General features: G+C 28.7%; 5 protein-coding genes across 6 annotated transcripts; 2 read left to right on the forward strand and 3 right to left on the reverse strand.

Moving 5' to 3' along the window:
• Positions 1-137: 137 nt before the first annotated feature.
• Vdup1 (arrestin family protein Vdup1) lies at positions 138-3,228 on the reverse strand. The gene is made up of 6 exons (XM_035096690.1): positions 2,669-3,228; positions 2,290-2,414; positions 1,972-2,189; positions 1,539-1,685; positions 1,225-1,446; positions 138-1,122 (listed from the first exon to the last, which is right to left on the reverse strand). The coding sequence occupies exons 1-6, from the start codon at positions 2,779-2,781 to the stop codon at positions 931-933; spliced, it is 1,017 nt and encodes a 338-aa protein (XP_034952581.1). The 5' UTR covers positions 2,782-3,228; the 3' UTR covers positions 138-930.
• Positions 3,229-5,565: 2,337 nt separating this feature from the next.
• LOC118075119 (uncharacterized) lies at positions 5,566-6,948 on the reverse strand. The gene is made up of 3 exons (XM_035096775.1): positions 6,766-6,948; positions 6,092-6,354; positions 5,566-6,016 (listed from the first exon to the last, which is right to left on the reverse strand). Exons 1-3 carry the CDS (start codon positions 6,826-6,828, stop codon positions 5,977-5,979), a joined length of 366 nt encoding a protein of 121 aa, XP_034952666.1. The 5' UTR covers positions 6,829-6,948; the 3' UTR covers positions 5,566-5,976.
• Positions 6,949-9,545: 2,597 nt separating this feature from the next.
• On the forward strand, positions 9,546-10,720 carry LOC118075118 (uncharacterized). Of its 2 annotated transcripts, none has more exons than XM_035096774.1 (4): positions 9,546-9,675; positions 9,752-9,893; positions 10,261-10,494; positions 10,575-10,720. In XM_035096774.1, exons 1-4 carry the CDS (start codon positions 9,646-9,648, stop codon positions 10,709-10,711), a joined length of 543 nt encoding a protein of 180 aa, XP_034952665.1. In that variant the 5' UTR covers positions 9,546-9,645; the 3' UTR covers positions 10,712-10,720. The 2 variants fall into 2 exon arrangements, with proteins under 2 accessions (XP_034952665.1, XP_034952664.1); XM_035096773.1 differs by having other exon boundaries at positions 9,568-9,680.
• On the reverse strand, positions 9,745-13,404 carry LOC118075116 (WD repeat-containing protein 18). Its single transcript, XM_035096769.1, has 3 exons — positions 13,279-13,404; positions 12,223-12,469; positions 9,745-12,098 (listed from the first exon to the last, which is right to left on the reverse strand). Exon 3 carries the CDS (start codon positions 12,076-12,078, stop codon positions 10,837-10,839), a length of 1,242 nt encoding a protein of 413 aa, XP_034952660.1. The 5' UTR covers positions 12,079-12,098; positions 12,223-12,469; positions 13,279-13,404; the 3' UTR covers positions 9,745-10,836.
• Positions 12,487-22,961, forward strand: snama (something that sticks like glue). Its single transcript, XM_035096766.1, has 14 exons — positions 12,487-12,745; positions 13,295-13,474; positions 13,557-13,791; positions 13,869-14,108; positions 14,196-14,668; positions 15,135-15,595; positions 15,678-15,999; positions 16,090-16,159; positions 16,242-16,526; positions 16,614-16,736; positions 16,901-17,182; positions 19,526-19,765; positions 19,845-20,087; positions 20,182-22,961. The coding sequence occupies exons 2-14, from the start codon at positions 13,309-13,311 to the stop codon at positions 22,661-22,663; spliced, it is 5,622 nt and encodes a 1,873-aa protein (XP_034952657.1). The 5' UTR covers positions 12,487-12,745; positions 13,295-13,308; the 3' UTR covers positions 22,664-22,961.
• The last annotated feature ends 21 nt before the right edge of the window (positions 22,962-22,982 follow it).

The following is a 22,982-nucleotide window of genomic DNA, read 5'->3' on the forward strand; positions in this document are numbered from 1 at the left end:
TTGGTTTTACTATGATTACATAATATAGAATATAAATTCAACATCATTTATTAAGCTCTATTCCATAATTAACAGTTTAAAATCGAATGTACATCATAGTCTAGTCAATATGCATTTGAAATTGAAAATCCGTTGAATATTAATCAATTTCCTATTTTAAGATAAAAAAAAAGTATAAACTGAATAAAGCTTGTCATAATACATTTTTTTTTATCTTAAAAAGTAATGACATTTAATAAATACTAAATTGTTTTGTCCATTTTGCATAAATCTAGTTTCTGACAGAAAAAAAAAACTTTAAAAATATTATTTTTTGATGAACTACAATTAATTGTTTGAAAAAAATGGTGCTTGTCATATAAACAATCTCGAGAACAATTAGTCTTGGAAAGTTAAGACTGGTCTATTTTTTTTCTTATAAAAAGTTCTGACAATTATATGCATCATGCCTCAATCTTCAAAGCGTTTTTTCAAGATATTTAATAAAATAGAAGCAATTCTTGTATAAACAAAAACACACAATATGATATGTGAGGTCACAAATGACTTTCAATTTTCGCTCTATCGAAGCATATTGACTGGACTATTACTTAAATTTTTCATGAATAGAAAAAGCTTACGTAGTGTGGGAATATGATGCATAATATTACAGGTTTTTATAAAAACCTAAATATTTCTTTAGTAAAAAAGAAATCATACAATCTGTGTTGATCGTATGAAAGTAAAAAAATTCCTCAATAAACATGGAATTTTTTTTACGAAAGTAATAAAACATTGTAGTCAGTCGTTAATCACATCAGTTACTAGTTGTATCATTATAAACATTATTGCTCATTGAAATACATTAAATAATGTATTTGCTATCATATTATTTAATTAATTTTTCTTTTAGTAAAGTACTTGTGAATATTGTAGAAAAATATATAGTTATTATTCTTGTACTTCAAAGGCCTTGTCATCAAGCCAAGGCCGAAATATTGGTAAGGTTGATGGATAATGAGCTTTTCTTTTTGACGTAGAACTTCCAACAGGTGCACCTTCTTGCTCAAGAGGATACGTAGCCAATATAATTGGGATTTGAAGTTTTATTTCTTTGTCTAAGCTTTTTGGGCTGATAACAAACTGAAAAAATAAGTTCATTTTTTACATTACAATTTGACAGTTCATTTTATTTAATTTTATAACAATTGATAAAAAGTATTCAACATCGAACAAAATACTTACATAAACATGATAAAGTATATTTATTAAATGACACCCTCGTAGATTAGTAGGAGGCAATGGTGGCACATACATCTGCTCGTTTAACCATTCTTCACCTTCACCTGGTCGAATTTTTCCTCGTGATATACTCGCTAACTCTCTGGTTTCACTGGCTAAAATTTTTCCTCGACATAAATATTGGATTGTTTCTGTTAATGACGCTTTTGTTGATTTCATTGTTACCTGAAACATGAAAAATATTCAACAATAAGTCATAAAAAATAGAGTTGATGATTAACTTTGATTGATAGATATTTTTATTAACAAGTACTAACTTTACTACGATTGCTAACAGTTGCCGAAATGCCAATAGTTTCCCCAGGAACATAACCACCTCTATCAAGACTTACTCTACAAAATACAGGACCACTTGATACACAAGACACACCCACACGTTGTTCAATTTCAAGTCTAGCTGGTTGCTGAAAAATGTACAAAGTATTGTATATATTTTTTAAACATTTTAAGACAATTTTTATGACCGTAAATAAACTGACAGCAAAGATTATAACATTAATAATAAATCATGAATGAATTTTTTTAGGATTTTCTCATATTTCTAATGTAATTCAATTTAAACAAAACTATTAATTATCCTTATAAGGACATAATATGAACACATTTATCATATAATCACAAAATAATCATAAAATAAAAAAATGTCTTTGATATATAGCGACAAGTAAGATTATGATAATTCAAACATACTGCCAATATAGGAGGCTCGAGGTTCAAATCAATCGGATTCATCACAATAAAAACTTGTTGATTTTTATGCGTTAATCCACCAGGTTCACGGAGAGCTGCTTTACAATAATATTGTACCCATCCATGTTTTCCAAGAAAAGTTGATGGTAATCCCAATGGTAAGCCCAATTTAAATGGAAAGCTGTGTATACCAGGTGACAACAGAGATGGGCCTTCACCTACATTCAACACCGTTACATAGTTACTCAGAATGGATTTGATTATGTATTGTGTTTGTTTACACACATATATCATATATTACACAAAATGTCTAGTTACCTGGTTCACCAAGAAGTCTCATACGAAAATCAATGTAATTCTCTTTATCATAAACTCGTTCAGCTCGTAGACTACGTATTCGTACAACACCTTCACCAATTACATGAAAATGTAATCCTGATACACTGTTTCAAAATTTTTTAAATTAATTAGTAAATTTTTGTTTAACATACATCATAATAATACAAGATCATTAATTCCAATAACGAACACTTTCAATAGAAAGTTTTAAAATTAACATAATTCTTGATGAAACTATTTTTTAATAAATATATATGGAAAATATTTTTAAAATATCTTTTTCTCGAGTAATTTATTTATAAAAGAAGTCTTTATTAATTTCATGGAAAAAAAAAATTTGATAATTATTTTTACATACCATGTTTCATCATCCAACTCAATCAGTACTTTTCCAGATAAAAAATGACCAGGAAAATATAAAAGATTTGTATTATCAAAAAGTATTAAAAATTTATTCAATTTTCGTGTCATTTTATTTTCAAAATCTATTGTTTACTCGTATAGTCATTAAAGTTCTTCAATTTCATAACTAACTTTCCATTTCTCTAAATTCACTAGCACTAAGATTGTTCATCGATGTAATTCATTCTTCAAAACAAAAAAATTAAAAAACAATATCCTGTGTGATCCAGCAATCTTCTGTTCACACCTCAATTCTACAATAAATACTCTTGAATTTATCAAATGACTTTCTTTATTGTAAGAAAATCCACTTTATAGTATTGAATTTAGAGTCATATTTGTTGGGTTCATTTAAATTTTTAATAATTACACTTGAAAAACAATACACTACACGATAGTCAGAAGTTTTTTGTATATAATGCAAGTATGCACAGGTAAAGTACATGAGAAATATATGAGACCTTGTGTCGTTCTGACCATTCTTGGTAGCGGCATCACTTTCGCTCCTCCCCACCTTGAAAAGACTGTTTTCTCATAGAAGCAGTTACCTGATTCATACACCGTAATGGTAGATGAATCTATAAAAGTCATTTTTAACATAATAATATAAAAAATGAAAGCACATCTATTGTTAAAATTGAAATGTGCCACGTAGAAAATAAACGACAAATATTTCAATATTAAATCATCATATTGCTTGAATTTTTTAAATACGAAAAAAAATAAGAATCATATTACAGGAATGTTCGGAAATGAAATATGAATTGAAAATTATATAATAGATCGATAGAAAAAAATCGGCAAGTAATTATATGTGTCGTCAAAGCGATGATTGGATTGGAACTATAGTATCCATCAATTTTTACCATTCAAGTTTTGTGCTCGTCGTCAAGATTTGGGGATAAGGTTTCCATTGGGAAGTTTCTGGCATCGATACAACAGAAATGACTTCAATTCGTAGTTGTTAAGGTAAATTTCTCTAGTGTTTAAAGATAGAATGTCATCTGGTCTTTTTTTATCAAACGGAATTTCGAAATACATGTTTAGAACTACTGTATGTATGAATTAAAATGATTAAAATTCTGTAACCACTGCAACGTTTTGCAATTACATTTCATTATAACGATCGATAAAATGAGTCATGTATTCAACGTCAATAGGGCCAGTCTCTTCAGTAAAAAGAACAAAAGGTAAAGGCTGTGAATAAGGATACTAGATATACATTTTCCAATTTTTTAAATAAGGTAAGACCGGAATTGCTATAATCTTAGCATAACTAATAATCGGATCATAATGTCTTTTTAGGGAAATCTTGATGAGACAATTCGATAATAGTAACTATTGACTTTGGTTGATACTTGAAATAAGATAAAACTAGGAATTGCTACAATTGTAGCATAAATTACGCTCTGATCATAATTTTGACTATTGCATAGGAAAGCTCTTGCTCAAAAATGCCGTATCTCGCTTAGTTTTCGAGTTATGAGCGTTTAAACGTTTTTTAGAGCATAGCTTTGTTTTTCGCCCATAACTTACGCTGTATGAGAGGTACATGGATTACACGCATATCGATGAATTCCTAAGAGCAAGAGCTTCCTATTGATGTAGTCAAAATGATAATCATAGCCTAATTAGCCTGGAACTAAGTATTTAGTTGGATTCCTTCCATAGGATTAACTTCTCAATAAATAACTAAATGATTTTTAGTATTAAAATATATTCTGGATTGCATAAATTATATTTGTATTTTTTATATTTTATTATAATTATTATTAGGAGATCAGGCATGAAAATTTAATATAAATCGTAGGACACATTCCAAAATTTACTATTTTCGTTAGTTTTTCGATTTCACACAAACAATCGATTGATTAGTTTTGCCGAAAACTTGATCAGTTGCAAGTTGCATAATTCTGCATATAATGCAATCAGGGCTACGTTGACATTATTTTTTGTTCTTAAGGTAATCGAGACGAAAAAGAACTTCGAATGCACATTTGAGCCTACAAACACGCAAAGAAATATGGTGTAAAAGTTTTCATAAATTTGATGGTAATTTGGTAGGACTGCAGTGCGAGGGTATGAATTTCTAAACACATTGTAAAATTAGTCAATTTTACAAGTCATATGGTATTTTTAACTCTCACACTGCAGTCTCACCAAATTACCTTCTGGTATCAGGCAAAACTGTTGTATTTGACTCCATAGGCCTTAAAATGTGGAGATGTGGTGAAATTTGGGATTTGCCAAATCGGATCCATTACAGTAATTTTCCACTAAGAAGCTTATAAAGGAGTTAAGAAAAATGAAGAGCCTTAACGGCACAGGATCGATACTACTGAGTTAGTCCTATATGAAATTTTGTTCTGTTTTGTCTAACAAACACGACACAGAATTTATGCGGATCAGTGGCAGAACTTCATGGTGATTAGAGCAGAAATGGGCAAACATGGGTCTTCAGAGCCAATGTGGCTCTCCAGGTATAATTTTCAGAGCTATTACTCCTGCGTGAAAGAGTGAGAGAGGTATAAGATTTTACTCGGTTGATCTTCTTACTGGTGTTCTGCAATGGTTAAAGTTTTCCAACCCCTGCTTTAAGTGCTATTTTCGAGAGTTATAATACACATGAGTATAATTAAAAAATTTCTCGATTACAAAAAAATGGAGAACTATTGTTTAAATAAAATGAAATATTTATGAACTTATAAATAATACAAAAAATTGCCTAGAACTTGGATTTTGTATTATGAAAGATGAAATTGTGGGATTTAGACAGGTATGATTTTTTAATAAAATATTTGAAATACATAAATATAAAATATTCTTTTTATTATACCACAAAAATTTCTCTATCTACAATTATACATTTAATTATTATTATATTATTCTTCTGTTATAAAGTATATCATTCCTACAAAATATTTTTCCTATTGTGGCAATTTGTAACGGTTTTACCGCCATTTTAAACATGCAGAACATAACTAAACTAAAAATAAGTACAAATAGGTATTATTTTTACAAAGGTTAAGTATTTATCCCAAATAATTATTAAAATATATTAATATTACACGGTAAAAAAGCAATTAAACAATAAACACGCAGGAATTATAACTACATATATTAATTTCCAGACTAGTTCGTATAATACTACATTAACTCCAAAAAATGCTGATTTCCTTGTTAGGTATCCCTCACATTTTTTAGATCATCGCAATTTTTTAATTTACATACTAATATCAAAAACGTGTTAGGAGGCCTCCAATTTTATGCATCCAGTGACGGCAACCATGTATCTTTATACTGGCTGAAATTTTAAAACATACGGTCATTATAAACTATAAACTAATGACGAAACTACTTGTAAAATAAAATTACTTACCTTGGATTACGCTCGAAATGATGTAGATGCTCTTCTATGCATTCTAAGAGTGTAGAAAGCCTGTCATCTGCTATGGTAACCATGCGCGTATGTGCAGTGTCTAGCATGCTTTCAGCTGCTAACCTTGGAAGGATGTTCTTTATTTCCTGGGGCAGTTCATTTCCACAGACTTGCCGTAGCTCGTTAATTAGCCCTTTTGCCTGGGCTACTAAGATAGGACATTGTGTCAGTAAATTCAGGATCCTCCGAACAACATAGACGACCTATAAATAAAACACATGTGTCTTAAATTTCGGGAATTTTAATTCAAAACAACCCGGGAATAAATAAAAAAGATCTACGCAGATCTACATTTTCGGCATTTTTTAGATCTAATTTGGTCTACTTATATCTAAAAAACTGAAGAAAATTTGTTCTGAGTAAATCTATGTATGTCTAGTGAGATCACTGTATATCTACACAAATTACTGTATATCTATGGAGATTTCCATTGATCTCGATGGTAAAAAAAATTTAATATATCTGCAGAGATCACAGAAGATCTAAAATGATTAAAACAGACGTACACAGAACAAAGTAGATCTGATGATGCCAAAAAATAGATCTACGTTGATCAATGTAGATCTATTTTATTTTTTCCCGGGTAGTATAAAATATACATTTTAAATCGTTACCTGTACATTAGACACACCTAACAATAAAAACATCAAAAAACTACCCCAACCTTTGAAATACATATCTTTGATCACAAATTTGTCTACACGTAAAGATCGTAAAGATTTTATTATTGTCCACAACTTTTTAAAGTCCTTCCTTATACTCAGGAGCCTACAGCAACGAATCCTCTATGCGTAGGTTCTGCCTGAGCAAGACTAAACGTTAGAAATGGGGTTCAGACAGCGTGAAGCAGATTTAGACCTAACCGATGTGACTCCTTCCACTTACTCTCAAATGCGTCCCACAGCAGCTTCTTCGGGCACATCTGCCGAGAACCATGCTGTGAAAATATATTTTTGGGCGGTAAATATACATTGTAGTGTAGTATTAGTATTTTTAAACAATGTATTTGAATATTTAATATTTCTCACAGTATATCAATATGTAAATCAAGTGATGAGTTGATAACGTATATATTTCAAAATAAAATCAATTAACCCAGACTGATAGATCATTTTGTTTTTAATTATTGGAAATAAATAAAGATATCCACTTTGTCCACTCCAAAAAATTGAATTGCAATATGTATTAACAATCTCATCAATGTTGATATATCTCAATCTTAATCCTGTAAATAAGCTATATTTCCTGAATTAATTACATATATCAAATATACCCGGGGGCAAAAAAATAGATGTACACAGATCCAGTGTATATCTAGTGAAATCACTGTGTATCTACACAAATTACTGTATATCTATGGAGATCTCGATGATAAGAAAAATTTAATACATCTACAGAGATCACAGAAGATCTAAAGTGATCGAAACAAATATAGACAGAACAATATAGAACTAATTGTGCCAAAAAATAGATCTACGTTGATCAATGAAGATCTATTTTATTTTTTCCCGGGTAGGAACTTTGAATCTATCTTCTCAGCTTTTCTCTTAGATAAATTTTACTACACTAAATTGTTTGTTATTAATTTACTATTTATAGATTCTATGCATTTTAAAAGTGGAGAAAGCCTGTCATCTGTTATGGTAACCATGCGCGTATGTGTAGTGTCTAGCATGCTTTCAGCTGTTATCCTTAAAAGGATGTTTTTTATTTCCTGGGACAGTTCATTTTCACAGACTCCTCTAATTTCCGCAACTTGGGAGACATGATTCTCAAAATTGGAAATTTAGGGTCATATTATCGCTCTGTGCTAAGTAGCGCGAGTGGGGAGAAAAAAAGTGGGGAGTAAGGCCTGCCCACTGGAAATGAGGGGCTAGGAAATTAGAGGAGTCGGACTGTACAATACAATTTTTTCTTGTAAAACTTTTATTACAAATTCAAATTGTAATATTTTATATTTATTTTTCTATTATTTAAAATTTTGATTCACAATGAACTTTTTACAAGAAAAAGTTGTAATGTATACTAATCAAACAATTGCTTATTGCCATTTTTGTACCCGAAGCGACAGACTACTATTTTTTAGAGTAAAATTTACAATTCCTTTCTCTCTGTGTAGTTAGCCCGGACGTCAGAATTTTCATCAGACTTACGTATGTCTGTTTCCATTCTGCATCAGACTGATATTTATTTACATTGTCTGACGTTAAATTTCCTGACGACAATATTACGACAGAACAATGATAGATACATTCATAAACGGCAGACTTAGGCCGACATATACAGTCTATCGCCAGTCTTACGTTAATTTGGCTACTATAGGGATAATTTTCGTATAATGAAATTTTTCTTTTCTACAGTCATTTCTTTATAAACTATAATAATAAGTATAATTAATCAAAAACTAATTTCGTACAACTAATGTTTCAAAAATAATACTTAACCTTTATCAATAATTTTTGTCAATGGTTTTTTAAATGTATTAACTTGATTTTAAAACCTTTAAAAATTGTATTGATACGAATAAAATAGTTTATATTATTTTTAATGAAGTTTTATCAAAAATGTACTGTATGCTGTTCACCAAAGTTTTTAAAAAAATATAAAAACTCAGTAAGTAACCTAAATAATTAGAAAAAAAATAAATATGCTACAATCATGTAATATTTTTCCAGTACATCAAGAAATTTATCTGTGAATTATGCAGCCATGAATTCATGGGTAGTCCAATATATGTTCTTACTTTAGGAATCATTGGCGTCGTTAGTTTATACATATAAATTAATACATTTTATAAAATGGATTATTATGTATTATTTCGTTTTTATAGTTTTATTTAATATTCAACCTTCAATACAGGTAACAACAGCTTACGATATATTACGCATTATGAATATCAAGTTTCAAATAAAATATTCGATTCATCGCAACACCAGTTTATGTAAGAAATATTATTTATTTTGCATTTTTCTTTTTTTTTAATTTTTGCATAAAACTAATAATCATTATAGTACCTTTGACTATTGAACGAGATCTCAAATGTATGTCAGCAATTTTAGGAGTTGAACATTATACTCTTGTATTATTGGGCATAATTACGGTAATATGACTGATAAAATTAAATTTCTTTTTTAGAAAACTTGACATAATTTTTCAATGATTTAATTTCATTCCAGGATTTTCCACTACTTCATATACAATGGTTACTGTTACAAGCATGTATAATTATTATCGAAATGAGTATTTTTTTAATTAAAATTGTAATAACCGGATTTCATATAAAATTGAGGGAAATATTTCAAGTTTTATTAACTATTTTTAATTGGCTACAAGTTTTTTGTTTATTTATGAAACAACTTGAAGTAACTCATAGTTTCAATGTCAATAACTAAATACAATGTTTGCTATGTAAATTATCTTTCTTTATTACATTTTTTCAAAATTATATCATTTGATGTTTTACTTTTATAATAAGTACTCCAATTATAATTACAATGAAAATTGTCAAGAAATCAATATCAACGGTAATGTAATATTTTTCATCTCTATATTTTAAAGTTAAATATTAAATATTAAATATTATATTAAATAATCTTTTAGGTTGAAACATTGTATATGACTTTAACATATTTTTTGATCTCTTGTTTAAGTTATATTATTCTTGAGATTGGAGCACGATCACCATTGGGACACTCAGTAACAAGAGCAGCTACTTTTAATGCTCTTTTTCGCAGAAATTATGGTAGAATATTTATTTATTTCTTAACTGTATAAACTATGTTTTTTTACAGCAAAGAGAAACATTTTCATAATCTTCCAAAATGAACCCAGTCTGTTTTGTTTTAGGGAGATCATGAAAATATCATTTGCTTCTAGAATCTGGAGTTTTCCAGCTTTAACTTATCTTAATTCAATGATCAATTGATTCTAATGAATAAAATTGAATCTATACCAAAACTAATTCAATCTAAATATCTCATCTTAGACTTTACAGTTAGTTTTGCTGATAAAAACTTGATTTACTTTCCAATTTTCTTAAGTTTTAATTCATAAAGAAATAAATATTTACAATATTTGTATATTAAATGTTTTATACTCTATTTTTCCAGATATTAAAATAAAAATTCCAATCGAAAACTGTTTCTCTGCGATAATCACCACTGCTTTAATGTGTGTTGGTGAAAAATGGAAAATACCACATCTTTTTTTGCCTTGGTTATTAAATATAATAATTGGTCTTATCACTCATGAAGCTCCAACATTATTCATATTACTGTATAACCAATTATCTTACTCAATATTCTCTGGAAGTATTTTTGCTATAACAGCTATGGTATTGATAGGCACGTACCATTTTGTTGAAAATATTTATTACTTTAAATACTAATTAATCATTCATTTTTAAAATTTTTTATAATTACAGTGGAACAACTGTGTATTTTGGGTGATGTTATATCTAGTTTTAAACGATGCTGGTTGGAACAAAAGTATATGAATCTATTTGATACTAATCATCATAACATTAATCACAATGATGAAAATAAAAGTAAAAATTATTAATTGTTTATTTGTCACAAATTAAAACTTTTATGATACACTTTTACACAATAAATTTTGTATCAATAATTATTCTTAATTACAATTTGGAATTATAATACAGACATAATTTAAATTTTTTCTATATTTTAACGTTTGTCATTGTCAATTAAGTATTGTATCATATATTGATATAATTCAGAATTAATTTTTTCCATCTTTTCAGTCGCGATTATATTTTTTCTAAATACTCTCGAAGAAGAATTACTATTACATCTTCTAGATTGATTGTTATTCCTTAAATATAAGTCTTCATTTAACAGGAAATCATCATTTTTTGACGTCGAAATTTGAATTACATTATTTTTCTTTTCATGATTTGGTCTCTCGAATGGTGGAATTGTGTATTTACAATTTAACTCGCTTGTAGAATTTGAAAAATTTGGTATCAACGTAGCCGTAAGAACTGGACTTTGACACATAATTGATCGAACTATTTGTCGACTTGGAATATCCCATATATTAATTTTTCCATCTACGTCTCCTGATATAAGTGTCATGCAGTCTACAGAAATGGATAAATGAGTAACTTGATTCGAATGACCTTGGAGTGAAACTGAATTATTTTCTATGTCTACATTAAGATCACGAGGTAAACAGCGTAGATTTAAATATTTGATAATACCATTCGAACATCCAATAAATAAATTAGATTCGTTACTATCTAAGCAAACAGACATTAGTGCAGTATCAAAAATTAATGTTGCTAAACAATCTCCTGTACTGGCATTATAAATTCTTGCGGTTTTATCTAATGATACTGTTACTAAACGTGACATAATTCCAAAATTTCCCAGATAAATACTTTTTACTGGTAGAGTATGATCTGAGAATTCACGATAAGGAGCAGCTTGATTATAATTATTAATTACATCTGTTAAACACCATAAAAATACAAATCCATCATCACCACAGGTTGCAAAACTCGATCCATCGGAATTGAAACATATATTTGTTACTGCTTGATAGTGTCGTGATAAAGTTTGTAATAGTTGACCAGTTGATGCTTGATAAATGAATATTTTTTCATCTACAGCTAAAACGATGTAACTACCGTCCGGTGTACATGATAATGCAGTAACTATTCCCGGTGTAATTAACCGTTGATGTTGTGTATGACTTGGTTTATGTAAAGACCAATAATATAAATATGGATTTTTAGTATCCGTTGCTATGAGATAGGTATCATTGATAATCTGTAAATGCCGATATGATACATTTGGTTTTTTGTGAGTTGCAATCACAGAACCTGTAATGTAATTATAAACTGTTGCTGTCCATGTTCCAGACGTGTTTGTGCTGGTTAAAATTACTTCCTTGACAGATTGCATTGTTTGTTAAATGTATTTATCTAAAAATTAAACAGAATTAAAAATTAGAGTAAATGAAAAAATTATCTGTCAAAATTTCAAGAAGAAAACGTTTATTATAAATTGTAATGCATTCATTTAGAACTAATTAATTCGAGAACTTACCGATATATCATCTAGTATTTTTTTCTAAATACTTTAGAATTCGTTTGGACTGTAAATACAAAAATAGAAAGTAAATAACATTAAATTAAATTTAATTATTGAAAACCACGTGTTATTTAGTCAAACTATACAGTTTTCTTGAATTTGACTATAGAATTTTGTTTGTAGTTAGTTGTGTGTACTGTCGCCCATGGAAAATGGAACCAAATTATGTAGAGGCCTTAATATTATTCGCCGTGCGCATGCGCTGCAACAAAATGGCAGAAAAAGAGATGAAATTCGCATAGTGGCAATAGTGTCTGTTAAATGTATATACATAAAATGGTTTTTTTCTTGATTTATTGTGAAATATGCTCGCCATAATTAGGACTTGGAACAATTGAGGACATTTTCAAAAGTAATAAACATTTTTTAAGTGAATTACTATCAAATAATTAGAAATTAATGGACATTTAGCTGCATTCAAAGAGTCGGATAACTACAGATTACAAACTTCATTGTTTCTAGCGTAGCATCATTGGCTGTAAGTACTCAATTATATTCTAATCTTTACTTATGTCATTTTTTATACGTAATTATTTTTAAGGTAACGTTTAAAGTAATTTTTACTGATAGTATCAGTATTCTACGAATATTTTTACTTTCACATATACTTCTAATTCTTATGGGTTATGTGTTCATACATACTCATTTGTACTATATCTTTAGATTTCTATACTTCTACATGTCTGAGATGTGTTACTAAAATACATTATTGTTATTATTTTATTTTTTTCAACTAATAAATTTGGCAAAATTTTTTTCAGTATAATTATTTTTCTCATTACTCACATTTTAGCGGAAAAAACTTAATATATTCACAAAATGTTAACTGATATTGTATTAATTTATTATTAAATAAATTGGAAAAAATATTCACAATATTAATCTTTTCTCCTCATTAAATAAAAAAGCATTTTAATTTTTATTTTATTTAAGCGTTTATAAATCAACAGCAATAATGATAAATGTTTTGCAGTATAAATTTTTCTACTAAATTTAATTTTTATAACTTACATGTTACGTTGCGTAGATATTGGATAAAAGATGTCTGTCCATTATAAATTCAAATCTACTCTGGACTATGATACGGTATCATTTGATGGATTACATATATCTGTTGCCGATCTTAAGAAAGCAATTTTTCATCAGAAACGTATCGGAAAAAATACAGATTTTGATCTTCAAATTACTAATGCTCAAACGAAAGAAGGTAAATTCTCGTAATTCTATTAAAACGATAAAAATTATTAGATTACATTAGATTAATAAATTTTTTTCAATCATTTTTACAGACTATGTAGATGATAATGCATTAATTGCAAAAAACACGAGTTTGATAGTAGCTCGAGTACCAATAACAGTCCAACAGAAGAAATCTTGGGATAGGTCAGAACCACAACCATTCAGTAATTCTAAAGAAGAATCTAATTTGGGTCATGCGGTTGATTTAACACGATTAGATGGTTCCGAAGAAGATAAAATTCGAGCAATGATGACTCAATCAACTCAAGATTATGATCCATCGAAGTAAATATTTTAATTTTACTGCAAATGAATAATTGAAAGTTAATGATGTTAATTAACATATTCATTTATTTTTTTAGTTATATGAAAATTCGGGGTGCCAATCAATCTGGAGACCTTCCACCTAATTACCTTTGTTATAAATGTCATCAACCAGGGCATTGGATTAAAAATTGTCCTCTTGGCTTAAATCAGGAACCTATTGAGATCAAAAAGAGCACTGGTATTCCTCGGAGTTTCATGGTACCAGTTGAAGGACCATTAGTTCCTGGAGCTATGATGACTCCGACAGGTCAATATGCTGTCCCAGCAATAGACCAGTAAGTTCTTCATTTTATTATTTTTACAGTAATCACATTATACTGTTAGTAGTCAACATTAAATGAATTTTCTAAAAATTTGTTTAGCCAAGCATATAAGGAAGGTAAAAAGGAACGTCCTCCTTTTTTTCAAGACCCGGAACCTGTAGCAAAAAAACCAGAGATACCAGAAGACTTACTGTGTACTATATGTAAAGATTTATTAACTGATGCAGTCATGATTCCATGCTGTGGAAATTCTTTTTGCGATGAGTGTATTCGTACTTTTCTATTAGAATCAGAAGATCATGAATGTCCTGATTGTAATGAAAAGGATGTTTCACCAGAAACTTTAATACCAAATCGATTTCTACGCAATGCTGTGATGACCTTTAAGAATGAAACGGGTTATGCTAAACGACAAAGTTATCGGTCACTCACACAAACAACATCACCTATTAAAAAAGAAACTGAAAAAAAAGAAAATCCTGTAGTATCAGCTGATAATGATTCCAAAGAGCCTCCAACAGTAACATCAACATCCGTTCCTCCTGAGCCTTCACAACCAGTGACAAATCCAAGTAAGTATTTTTATCTTTTTTAGATATCAAAAATCAAAATTCTTACGTATTTTACTTATTTTAATATTTTGAAATCTTGCAATTCACTTGTGTAGATTTTTAAGCGTGTTTATTTTTTTACATGCATGAATGTGAATTAGATACTGTCCTTAAAAACTAATTATGACCATATAATGATAATAAATTGAAGATAATAAAGTGTCATTGAGTTTTGTTGTGATTTGGCCCTGTTATTTTTTTATTTAACCATATTAATTAAAAAAGTTATGTAATTTTTGTACTCAAACTTGGAAAGCAATTTATATTTGATTAATAAGTTACAGTTTATTTTTAATAATGTTTATAAATAAAAATTACAAATTGATAACAATTAAAAATGACAAATGAATATGATAATTAACTATTACTAGTAAGTTAATTATGACAATTCTTTGGGTTGCACTTACACCACTGATTTACATTTTAGTTGAACGTTTATCACAAACGAATCCCGATGAAGATTCGGAAGTAGTTCCACCACCTCCCCCCGGTACGGAGCCTCTACTCCCAATTCTACCATTAATTAATAAATCGCCTGGAAATAAAAACGAACCAAATAAAGAAAAAAAAGATGATAACTATGAGTATGAAGAAAGTAAGCTACCTCGAGAACGACGTCCAAGTTTTGGTAAAGAAAATAATCGTGAAAGAAACAACGATAATGGACGTCGTGTAGAAAATATAAAACCAATGAATCGTCGACGATCTCTTTCTCCAAGACATTCCCATCACAGTGATTATATAACACATAATCCATCTATACCTCATATGGGAAATCAAGCAAAAGGATATCAAAGTTCATCAGCTAATTTTCCGCGATATTCTTCGAATGTTCATTATGAATCAGAAATTCATAGAACTAACGAGGATCGACCGGGAACACCAACAGTGAGTTACTTTTTTTGAATCCTTGATCCAAATTTTTAAATGATCATCATTCCTTCATACTTATGAGACTTTCTTTTTTCAGGTTGATGAACCTCATTTACATTTATCTCATAATGTTCATCAGTCTCATTCTTCAGTTTGTTTGTATCCTCCGGGTGAAGATAGAATGGCTGTTTTGCCACCACCAAATTACAATCAGCCACCTCCGTCTATTCCACCACATAATCCGCCACTCTTACCTGATCCATATATGGGACAACGTATGCCCATGTATCCTCATCAACAAGCACCTCACTACGGAATGACAAGGTACGATCGTCCACCATTTCCGCAATCAGGGTTTAGGCACCAAGGAGCTCGTAATTATGCTGGACCACCAAGACCTTTACGAGGAATGCATCACGGTAACTATTTCATCATGAATCATTTTTTTTTTAACTTTCTTCTTTCTTTTTTGTTATAAGTATATAAATCTAATCAATTTTTTCTAACAGTCAACTATCGAGGAATTCAACCACCTCCTCCAGAATTAGGTCGCAATTATCATAATGGAAATCCTACTGGGTAATTATTAATTTTAAATAATTTTATTCCCATAAGTATTGACAATAAATTGAATTTTATATTATGAATATTTTATTTACAGAGTTATTGACGATCCTCTGGAAGCTTTTGAAAGAATGTTACGAGAAAAAGATGAAAGAGATCGAAGATTGGGTAAACGACGACGATCTCGGACTCGATCTCGATCGAGAAGCTACAGTCGATCACGATCTAGGTCTTTCGCAAGGCGTTCTCCTCTTTCATCCCGAATGAGTAGATCTCGTAGTCCAGCTCCTAAAAGAAGGTCATCAAGAACACCTTTATCACTAAGACAACGTAGCCGAACCCCTAAAAGAAGATCTCGTAGTGGAAGTTTTTCCATCAGCAGGTATGTTTAATTTTATTTTTGTTAAAAATTAGAAAGATTTTTTAAAATATAAATAAAAATTTACGAAATCATTATGTTTAATTTCAGATCAAGATCATATTCTCGAAGTCAATCGCCAAGAGGTGGTAATTTAAGAAGTCGAGAGAGAGAAAGAGATCGGGACCGTGATTTTCCTTCTCGCTATAGATCACCTGTTAGATCACCTATTAGGTAAATTTTGATTTAATTTATTAAGTCATAAAATTTCGATTAATTAACAAATTCATTTACATACTCGAAAAATTTTAAATTATAAAAGTTTATTATCGAATATTTTATGTAATAAATAATAAATTATTCTTCATCAATAAAGAATTTAAAATGTTATTTTACAGATTTCAACGAGATCGTGACCGCGAAAGTGCAAGATCACGAGAATCTCGTGAAAGGCATAATAGCTATTACAACGATATGATCGCAAATGATAATGGATTCAAAGATCGTGACCGTGATATTATATCAAATAAGGATAAATCAAGCAGTCGTTATTCATCGCGAAATTCATCAATGCATCATAATATACCACCACTTATGCTTTCACTTAATACGGGAGGACATCCACCACTAATGATTGGAGCTTCATCAGAAAGGAAAGACTATTATGAATCTTACAACAGGTATTTTCGCTACCATAGTACTTACATTCCTGTATTTTGAATTAATATTGTCTGCAATGTTCGATAACTATTTCTATGGCTAATATATGAACTATTCATATATTTGGCGACTATATTTTATATAATTTTATATAATACAAACAAAAACTCAATATTACTTTAATGCACTTTTTCAATTTCACATTTATAATAATTAGAAATCATAGTATGAAATACTATCGAAAAGACTGAGAAATAGTGATAATTAAATATAATCTATCGGATGATTAGTTAGATGTTTAATTAAAATTTTTCAAATGAAATTTTCCATAAAGTTTGAAGACTGAATTGAATTCTTTTTTCATTATGATTGATAAGTTTTAGAATTTAATTCAGATTGATAAACATGATAGAAAATTAAAGAGTAAATAATTTTATGAGAATGCTATTCTTCTTGTAAAATTTAATTTATTTTTATTTTAATACTTGTTTGACGTAAGACAAGTTAAGGAATCTAATGAATAAAGAATGTCAATCAAATTACAATATATTATATTTCTATATTTTTTATTATATATATCTATATAAAACGTGCCCAAAATTTTTACGAGTTGTAATTATTCTTCAAGTACCTGTATTAATATATTATCTATTTCTATTATAATAATCATTTACCAAAATATATTTATTATTTTTGTAATATGAAACTTTATAGTTGTTGTATTGTAAAGTAGAATTAATTAAATCAAATTCATTCATTAATTATGTGCAATATTATTGATTAATTAAATTTTTTGACAATTATATAATGTTATATTTCCTTAGCTAAAAATGCAATTAGAATTAAATGTAGAATATCAAATTACAAAGTACAAAATATTATTATGATTATGCTTAGTTTATTTAAAAAACTATTTTTATATGAGAGTAATATTTAATATAAGTTGATGAGTGTTAAAATGAGAAAGTATGAGAACTAATACTATGTTACAAACAAGAAATTTAAGTAATATAATTGATTATAATTAATTCATTGACTAAAGTTTAAATAATGATGCTACATATTTAATGAGATTAAACTATTTTTTTTTTTTATTTTCATGGTATCTTTTATGAATGATTAAAATTAGGAACTTATTAAGCGTATTTCTGTTGGTAAAGAAATAAATGCTTTATTGTAAAATTATAGTTTTTGTGATTAATTACTATATTTTCTGTTTGCGAATGGCGAATAATCTGTGATAATAAATCGACATTTAAGTAAATATAGAGAATAATCATTTTAATGTAGGAAAATAAATAATAAATACATATTTATTAATAATACCCGATGTAACATAAAATAACAAGTTATCAAATTCGTCTATTGTTTACCTAGAATAAATAAACTGAGTTATATAAATTTCATTAATTCTAAATTTAAATTATATTTTTGAATACTTTAAAAGTTCAATATCACATTGCATATAATCTTATATTTATTGAATAATAAATTACTTATTACCACAGTTTTCGATTTTTATATAGTAATTTATTATATTTTATATTTAAATTATTATCAGTTACATGACGAATTTGAAAGAATTTGATTAAATAATTTAGAAAGATGTTTGTGTCAAAATTGTGACTTTTAATCATACATTTTTACGTTAATATTCTATTTAAAATTGAAACAATTATATATTTAATACGAATGTGAGTACTGAGAATAAAATTTTTCATTTTTTATCAAATAATATGTTGAAATTGAAATGGAATATAAATAAAAATTTTTTCCTCAGTACATTGATTTTCTAACGTTAGAATTAGTTTGAAATATCCGAAATATTTTGTAATAAATAATTTGTTGTTGACTTGTATAATATACAATAGCTTAAAATATGGCTAATTGCATAATAAACAATGAAGCAACGCAAGAATAGAAGATCTGCAAAATACAGCTGACTGATGAACATTCACCGCTGCTGATGAACGACTCAACTCGGTTCTTAATTCAGGTGAATTCAGGACCAAATCAACATTTATAACAGTTATTAATATTTCTTGCTATTTATTAAATATTATATTTATCAAAATGAAATGTATAAAAATATTTAAATTAACTATAAGAGTTATAAATGTTGATTTCATAATATTTATTTTTTCATATTTTGTTTTTCAGCATACGCGTTTGAAATAGCCTTGTCTTATGAATTATTTTATCTATGAAAAGTTGCAGCTCTCCTTCAATCCTCAGGCTGGTTAACTAATTCACTGATTGAATTTTAAATTTGATCATCTCTAAATCAAAAAAATATATCATGAAAATAATTTGTTTAATCATTCTGGCGGAAAGAGTTAATGTATCTGACTTTTTGTCATCAGATATCCTGGATCATCGAATGAACGATTAAGCAGCCCACGCGAATCTCATCATAAGAGAATCGATGAAGTTGCACCACCAGGAACTGAAGGATATTATGATTTGGTGCCACCAGGAGTGGATTACCCAGAAAAACCTAATAAAGATGATCGAGACAGATTCCGAGTTAAAGACGCTGATAATCAAATTAAAGATTCTAATATTGATAGTCGTGATCGCATTCCAATACGTGATGATAGAATGTAAATATATTATTTATATTTATTTAATATATTTCACAAATTTTTAAATATTATATACATTTTTATCATTTCATTTTAGGTTGAAGGAATATGATGATCGGTTTAGAGAAAGAGATGATAGAAATCGACGTGGATCCGATCGTGACCATGACAGAGAAAATCATAAAGAAAAAGAAGATCGAGATAGGTTGAATCCACTTCGAGAACGAGAAGACAGATATCGTGAAAAAGACGGAAAAGACAAAAAAGATAGAGATGATAAATATAGAGATCGTAAGGACGATGATCGTTTTATCGATAAAAAAGAACATGAAAGGGAACGGTTAGTTTTAATCAATTTATTTAACTAATTAATTTATAGCATAATAAATTCAAATAAAGATATTTATTAAACGATATATTGTTATTGTTTTCAGATATCGAGATGATCGTGATCGACACAAATTTGATGAAAGAAATCGCAATAAAGATCGCGAACGAAAAGAACGTGACTATGAGTTAAAAGAAGATCGTGAACGCCAGGATCGCTATGATAAGCAACATTTTGTTGACAGGAAAAAGTTTAAACGTAGTTCTAGTCCTTATTTACCGAAAAATCGAAATGAAGTCAAAGGATCATCACCTGAACGACTAAAGAAAAAAGATAAAAGTTGTGAACTAAAACCTGATGACAAGAAAAAGGAAAAGAAAATAAAAGACAAAAAGAAAAAGAAGGATAGCGAAGAAAAAGAAAAGAAGAAAAAAAAGAAAAAGGATAAAAAATTAGCTCAAAAAGAGACTGAAAAAATGGATATTATTGGTCACTTTAATGAATCAGAGAAAACTATTATCGATTCCAGTATGGAAGCGGTAGCATTATCTAATATCAAAAGAAGTGATGACGATGATCAAGCTAATAACGGCAATTCGATGAAGAATACAAATATTCTTCCACCAACAACTCTTAAAACTGAGTTTGAGAATAAATCATTGATGATTAATCCTGAACCTCCAGAATTACGAGATAATAATTTAGAATCTGATTCAAATGTTTTTGGAGGTATCAATCCTCCGAATCCAAACTTTGAACCAATTCTAGATGTCAAAACAGAAATAAAACCAATTGATCGTTTGTACAGTGATCTAGATAATACTGAAATAAATACATTAATAACAGATAAATATTCATTGTTGCCAAATGTTAGATATGAAAGTGACTCAAATAATTGTACTAATAAATCACCATTGACTGTAGAAAAAGAAGCAGGTAGTCCTGAACAATCTGATACTCTGATGTACGAATCAAGATCAAGTTCCAAAAAAGATGAAGTGCTAGCACCAATGCCTGAATTGTCTAAATGGGAACGTGATGATAATGGAGACAAACTTGATCAACTGGTCAATACAATGTCAAGAGTTAATGAGCTTGTTGATGAATCCAAATCGACAAAAGTAGTTACATCTGAAGTAATAAAGAGAGCAGAAAATGCTATATTTCAAAAAGCTATCAATGCTATTCGACCGATTGAAATAAAAAAAATCAGTGAAAATCGAAAGATTTTATATCAAAATCCGGAACCGAAGGTTTTAGAATTGGACATTGACCGTGAAACAAGAAAGAATGTTAACGTAACCATAAATATTGACAAGAATGAACGTAATGTGGAGATAACTGAACTATCTAAGAAAGGAAAGTTGGATCGTTCCAAATTTAAAATCTCATCTGAAACATATTCACCAACAAGATTATCAGCAAAAGAGAGATTGGGTGAGAAAGTTGATGATGATAAAGAAAAGAGATCAACAACTGCAAAGACATTTGCAGATAAACGTGAGCACAATAAATCTGATAACTTTTCTAGATCACGATCACCTAAGTTCATTTTGGATAAAAAACTATCACCATTTACAGATCGAAGTACTAAATCTGAATCAAAGAACAGTGATAGTGATGACAGAAAAGTATTTTTCAACGAACATAGAGTAGAACAAACTGAAAGTGATCAAATTTTCGAAAAAAGTGATATGAAAAGTGAAAAATATGACGTAGCAGAAAAGAATAGTGACAATCTTAATAATAAAAGTGATCTTATTTCGGCCAGAAATGAACGAGAAAGTCTTCGCCGAATTCATACATCACCTCGATCGAGTAAAAATAGTGAAGATTCAATGAAGTTGAATTTCTTGAAACGAAAGAAGGATGAAGAGGATGATAAAAAAGACGAAAAGAAAATGCGAAATGAAAAGAAAAGGAAAAAAGAACACAGAAGTAGAAGTAAATCTAAAGAAAGGAAAAAGCGAAAAGATAAAAAACATAAGAAAGATAAATCTGTTGAAAAGAAACAGAAATATAAAGATATTGGTTCCAAGCGCGATCGATCTTTTGGAATAGAGGATATACAAAATTTAGAAAGTTTTAATTCTTCTCAAATGCAAAATTTGAATAAAAAACAAAGAAAAAATCCTAAATTTATAATTGATCGCAAAAGAAGTGCGTTAGATGAATCAAGTTTCGAGCCTGATTATTCAGCATCAGATTCCAATTCTGATAATGAAGAGGCTAAGCTGTCACCAAAAAAACCCAAATTAGATGAGTCTAAGTTAAATACCGAAAAGGAAATTGATATAAAACTTATTAAAAGGAAAGCTAGATCATCAAGTACGGAAGATAATTCCAGTTCATCAGATTCATCATTATCAGACTCAGAAAGTTCGGAGGATTCGCCGAAGAAGAAGAAAAAGAAACACAAGAAGCATAGAAAACATAAATCATCGAAAAAAAGTAGCAGTTCAGATTCGGATTCTGATTCAGACTATTCAGATTCCAGTTCGAATGATGAAAAATATAAGAAGAAATCAAAAAAATCAAAGAGTAAGAGTAAGCAATCTAAGAAGAAAAAAAAGTCTAAGCATAAATGACATCACTAATTCGTGACAAAATCTGCTCATTTGTAAATTATTTAGTTATTCTTTCTTCTCCGATACTATTTTTTTTTATCAGGTACGTTTAACAGCTATAATATTGATGTAAATGATTGAATATGACTACATATAGTAAGATATACTTTGGTAAATTTTTGTACAGCTTTAAAGAACAAATAACATTATTCTACATTTTATTTTAAAATAAAATGCCCTGCTTCAAATGCCCAATGTTATATCTCTGTTTAGTAATGTATAATATTTGAGGAAATCAATAAAAATTAAGATTATACTATATTTCGTCTTTTTATTTTAT

Source organism: Chelonus insularis, unplaced genomic scaffold, assembly GCF_013357705.1.
Source record: "Chelonus insularis isolate UGA/USDA-ARS -01 unplaced genomic scaffold, ASM1335770v1 contig_145_pilon, whole genome shotgun sequence".
NCBI lineage: Eukaryota > Metazoa > Arthropoda > Insecta > Hymenoptera > Braconidae > Chelonus > Chelonus insularis.

Excerpts from the sequence above, each read along its gene's own strand:
- Vdup1 (XM_035096690.1), bottom strand. The coding sequence starts at position 2,781 with ATGACACGAAAATTGAATAAATTTTTAATACTTTTTGATAATACAAAT. Across the intron at positions 1,686-1,971 it reads TCGAGCCTCCTATATTGGCA|CAACCAGCTAGACTTGAAAT; the intron begins GTATGTTTGAAT and ends TACATTTTTCAG. Across the intron at positions 1,447-1,538 it reads CTGTTAGCAATCGTAGTAAA|GTAACAATGAAATCAACAAA; the intron begins GTTAGTACTTGT and ends TTCATGTTTCAG.
- snama (XM_035096766.1), top strand. The coding sequence starts at position 13,309 with ATGTCTGTCCATTATAAATTCAAATCTACTCTGGACTATGATACGGTA. Across the intron at positions 16,000-16,089 it reads TTTACGAGGAATGCATCACG|TCAACTATCGAGGAATTCAA; the intron begins GTAACTATTTCA and ends TTTTTCTAACAG. Across the intron at positions 16,160-16,241 it reads CATAATGGAAATCCTACTGG|AGTTATTGACGATCCTCTGG; the intron begins GTAATTATTAAT and ends TTTTATTTACAG.
- LOC118075116 (XM_035096769.1), bottom strand. The coding sequence starts at position 12,078 with ATGCAATCTGTCAAGGAAGTAATTTTAACCAGCACAAACACGTCTGGA.
- LOC118075118 (XM_035096773.1), top strand. The coding sequence starts at position 9,606 with ATGTTTTACTTTTATAATAAGTACTCCAATTATAATTACAATGAAAAT. Across the intron at positions 9,681-9,751 it reads AAATCAATATCAACGGTAAT|GTTGAAACATTGTATATGAC; the intron begins GTAATATTTTTC and ends ATAATCTTTTAG. Across the intron at positions 10,495-10,574 it reads AACAGCTATGGTATTGATAG|TGGAACAACTGTGTATTTTG; the intron begins GCACGTACCATT and ends TTATAATTACAG.
- LOC118075119 (XM_035096775.1), bottom strand. The coding sequence starts at position 6,828 with ATGTATTTCAAAGGTTGGGGTAGTTTTTTGATGTTTTTATTGTTAGGT. Across the intron at positions 6,355-6,765 it reads TAGGTGTGTCTAATGTACAG|GTCGTCTATGTTGTTCGGAG; the intron begins GTAACGATTTAA and ends TTTTATTTATAG. Across the intron at positions 6,017-6,091 it reads CATTTCGAGCGTAATCCAAG|CCAGTATAAAGATACATGGT; the intron begins GTAAGTAATTTT and ends TTAAAATTTCAG.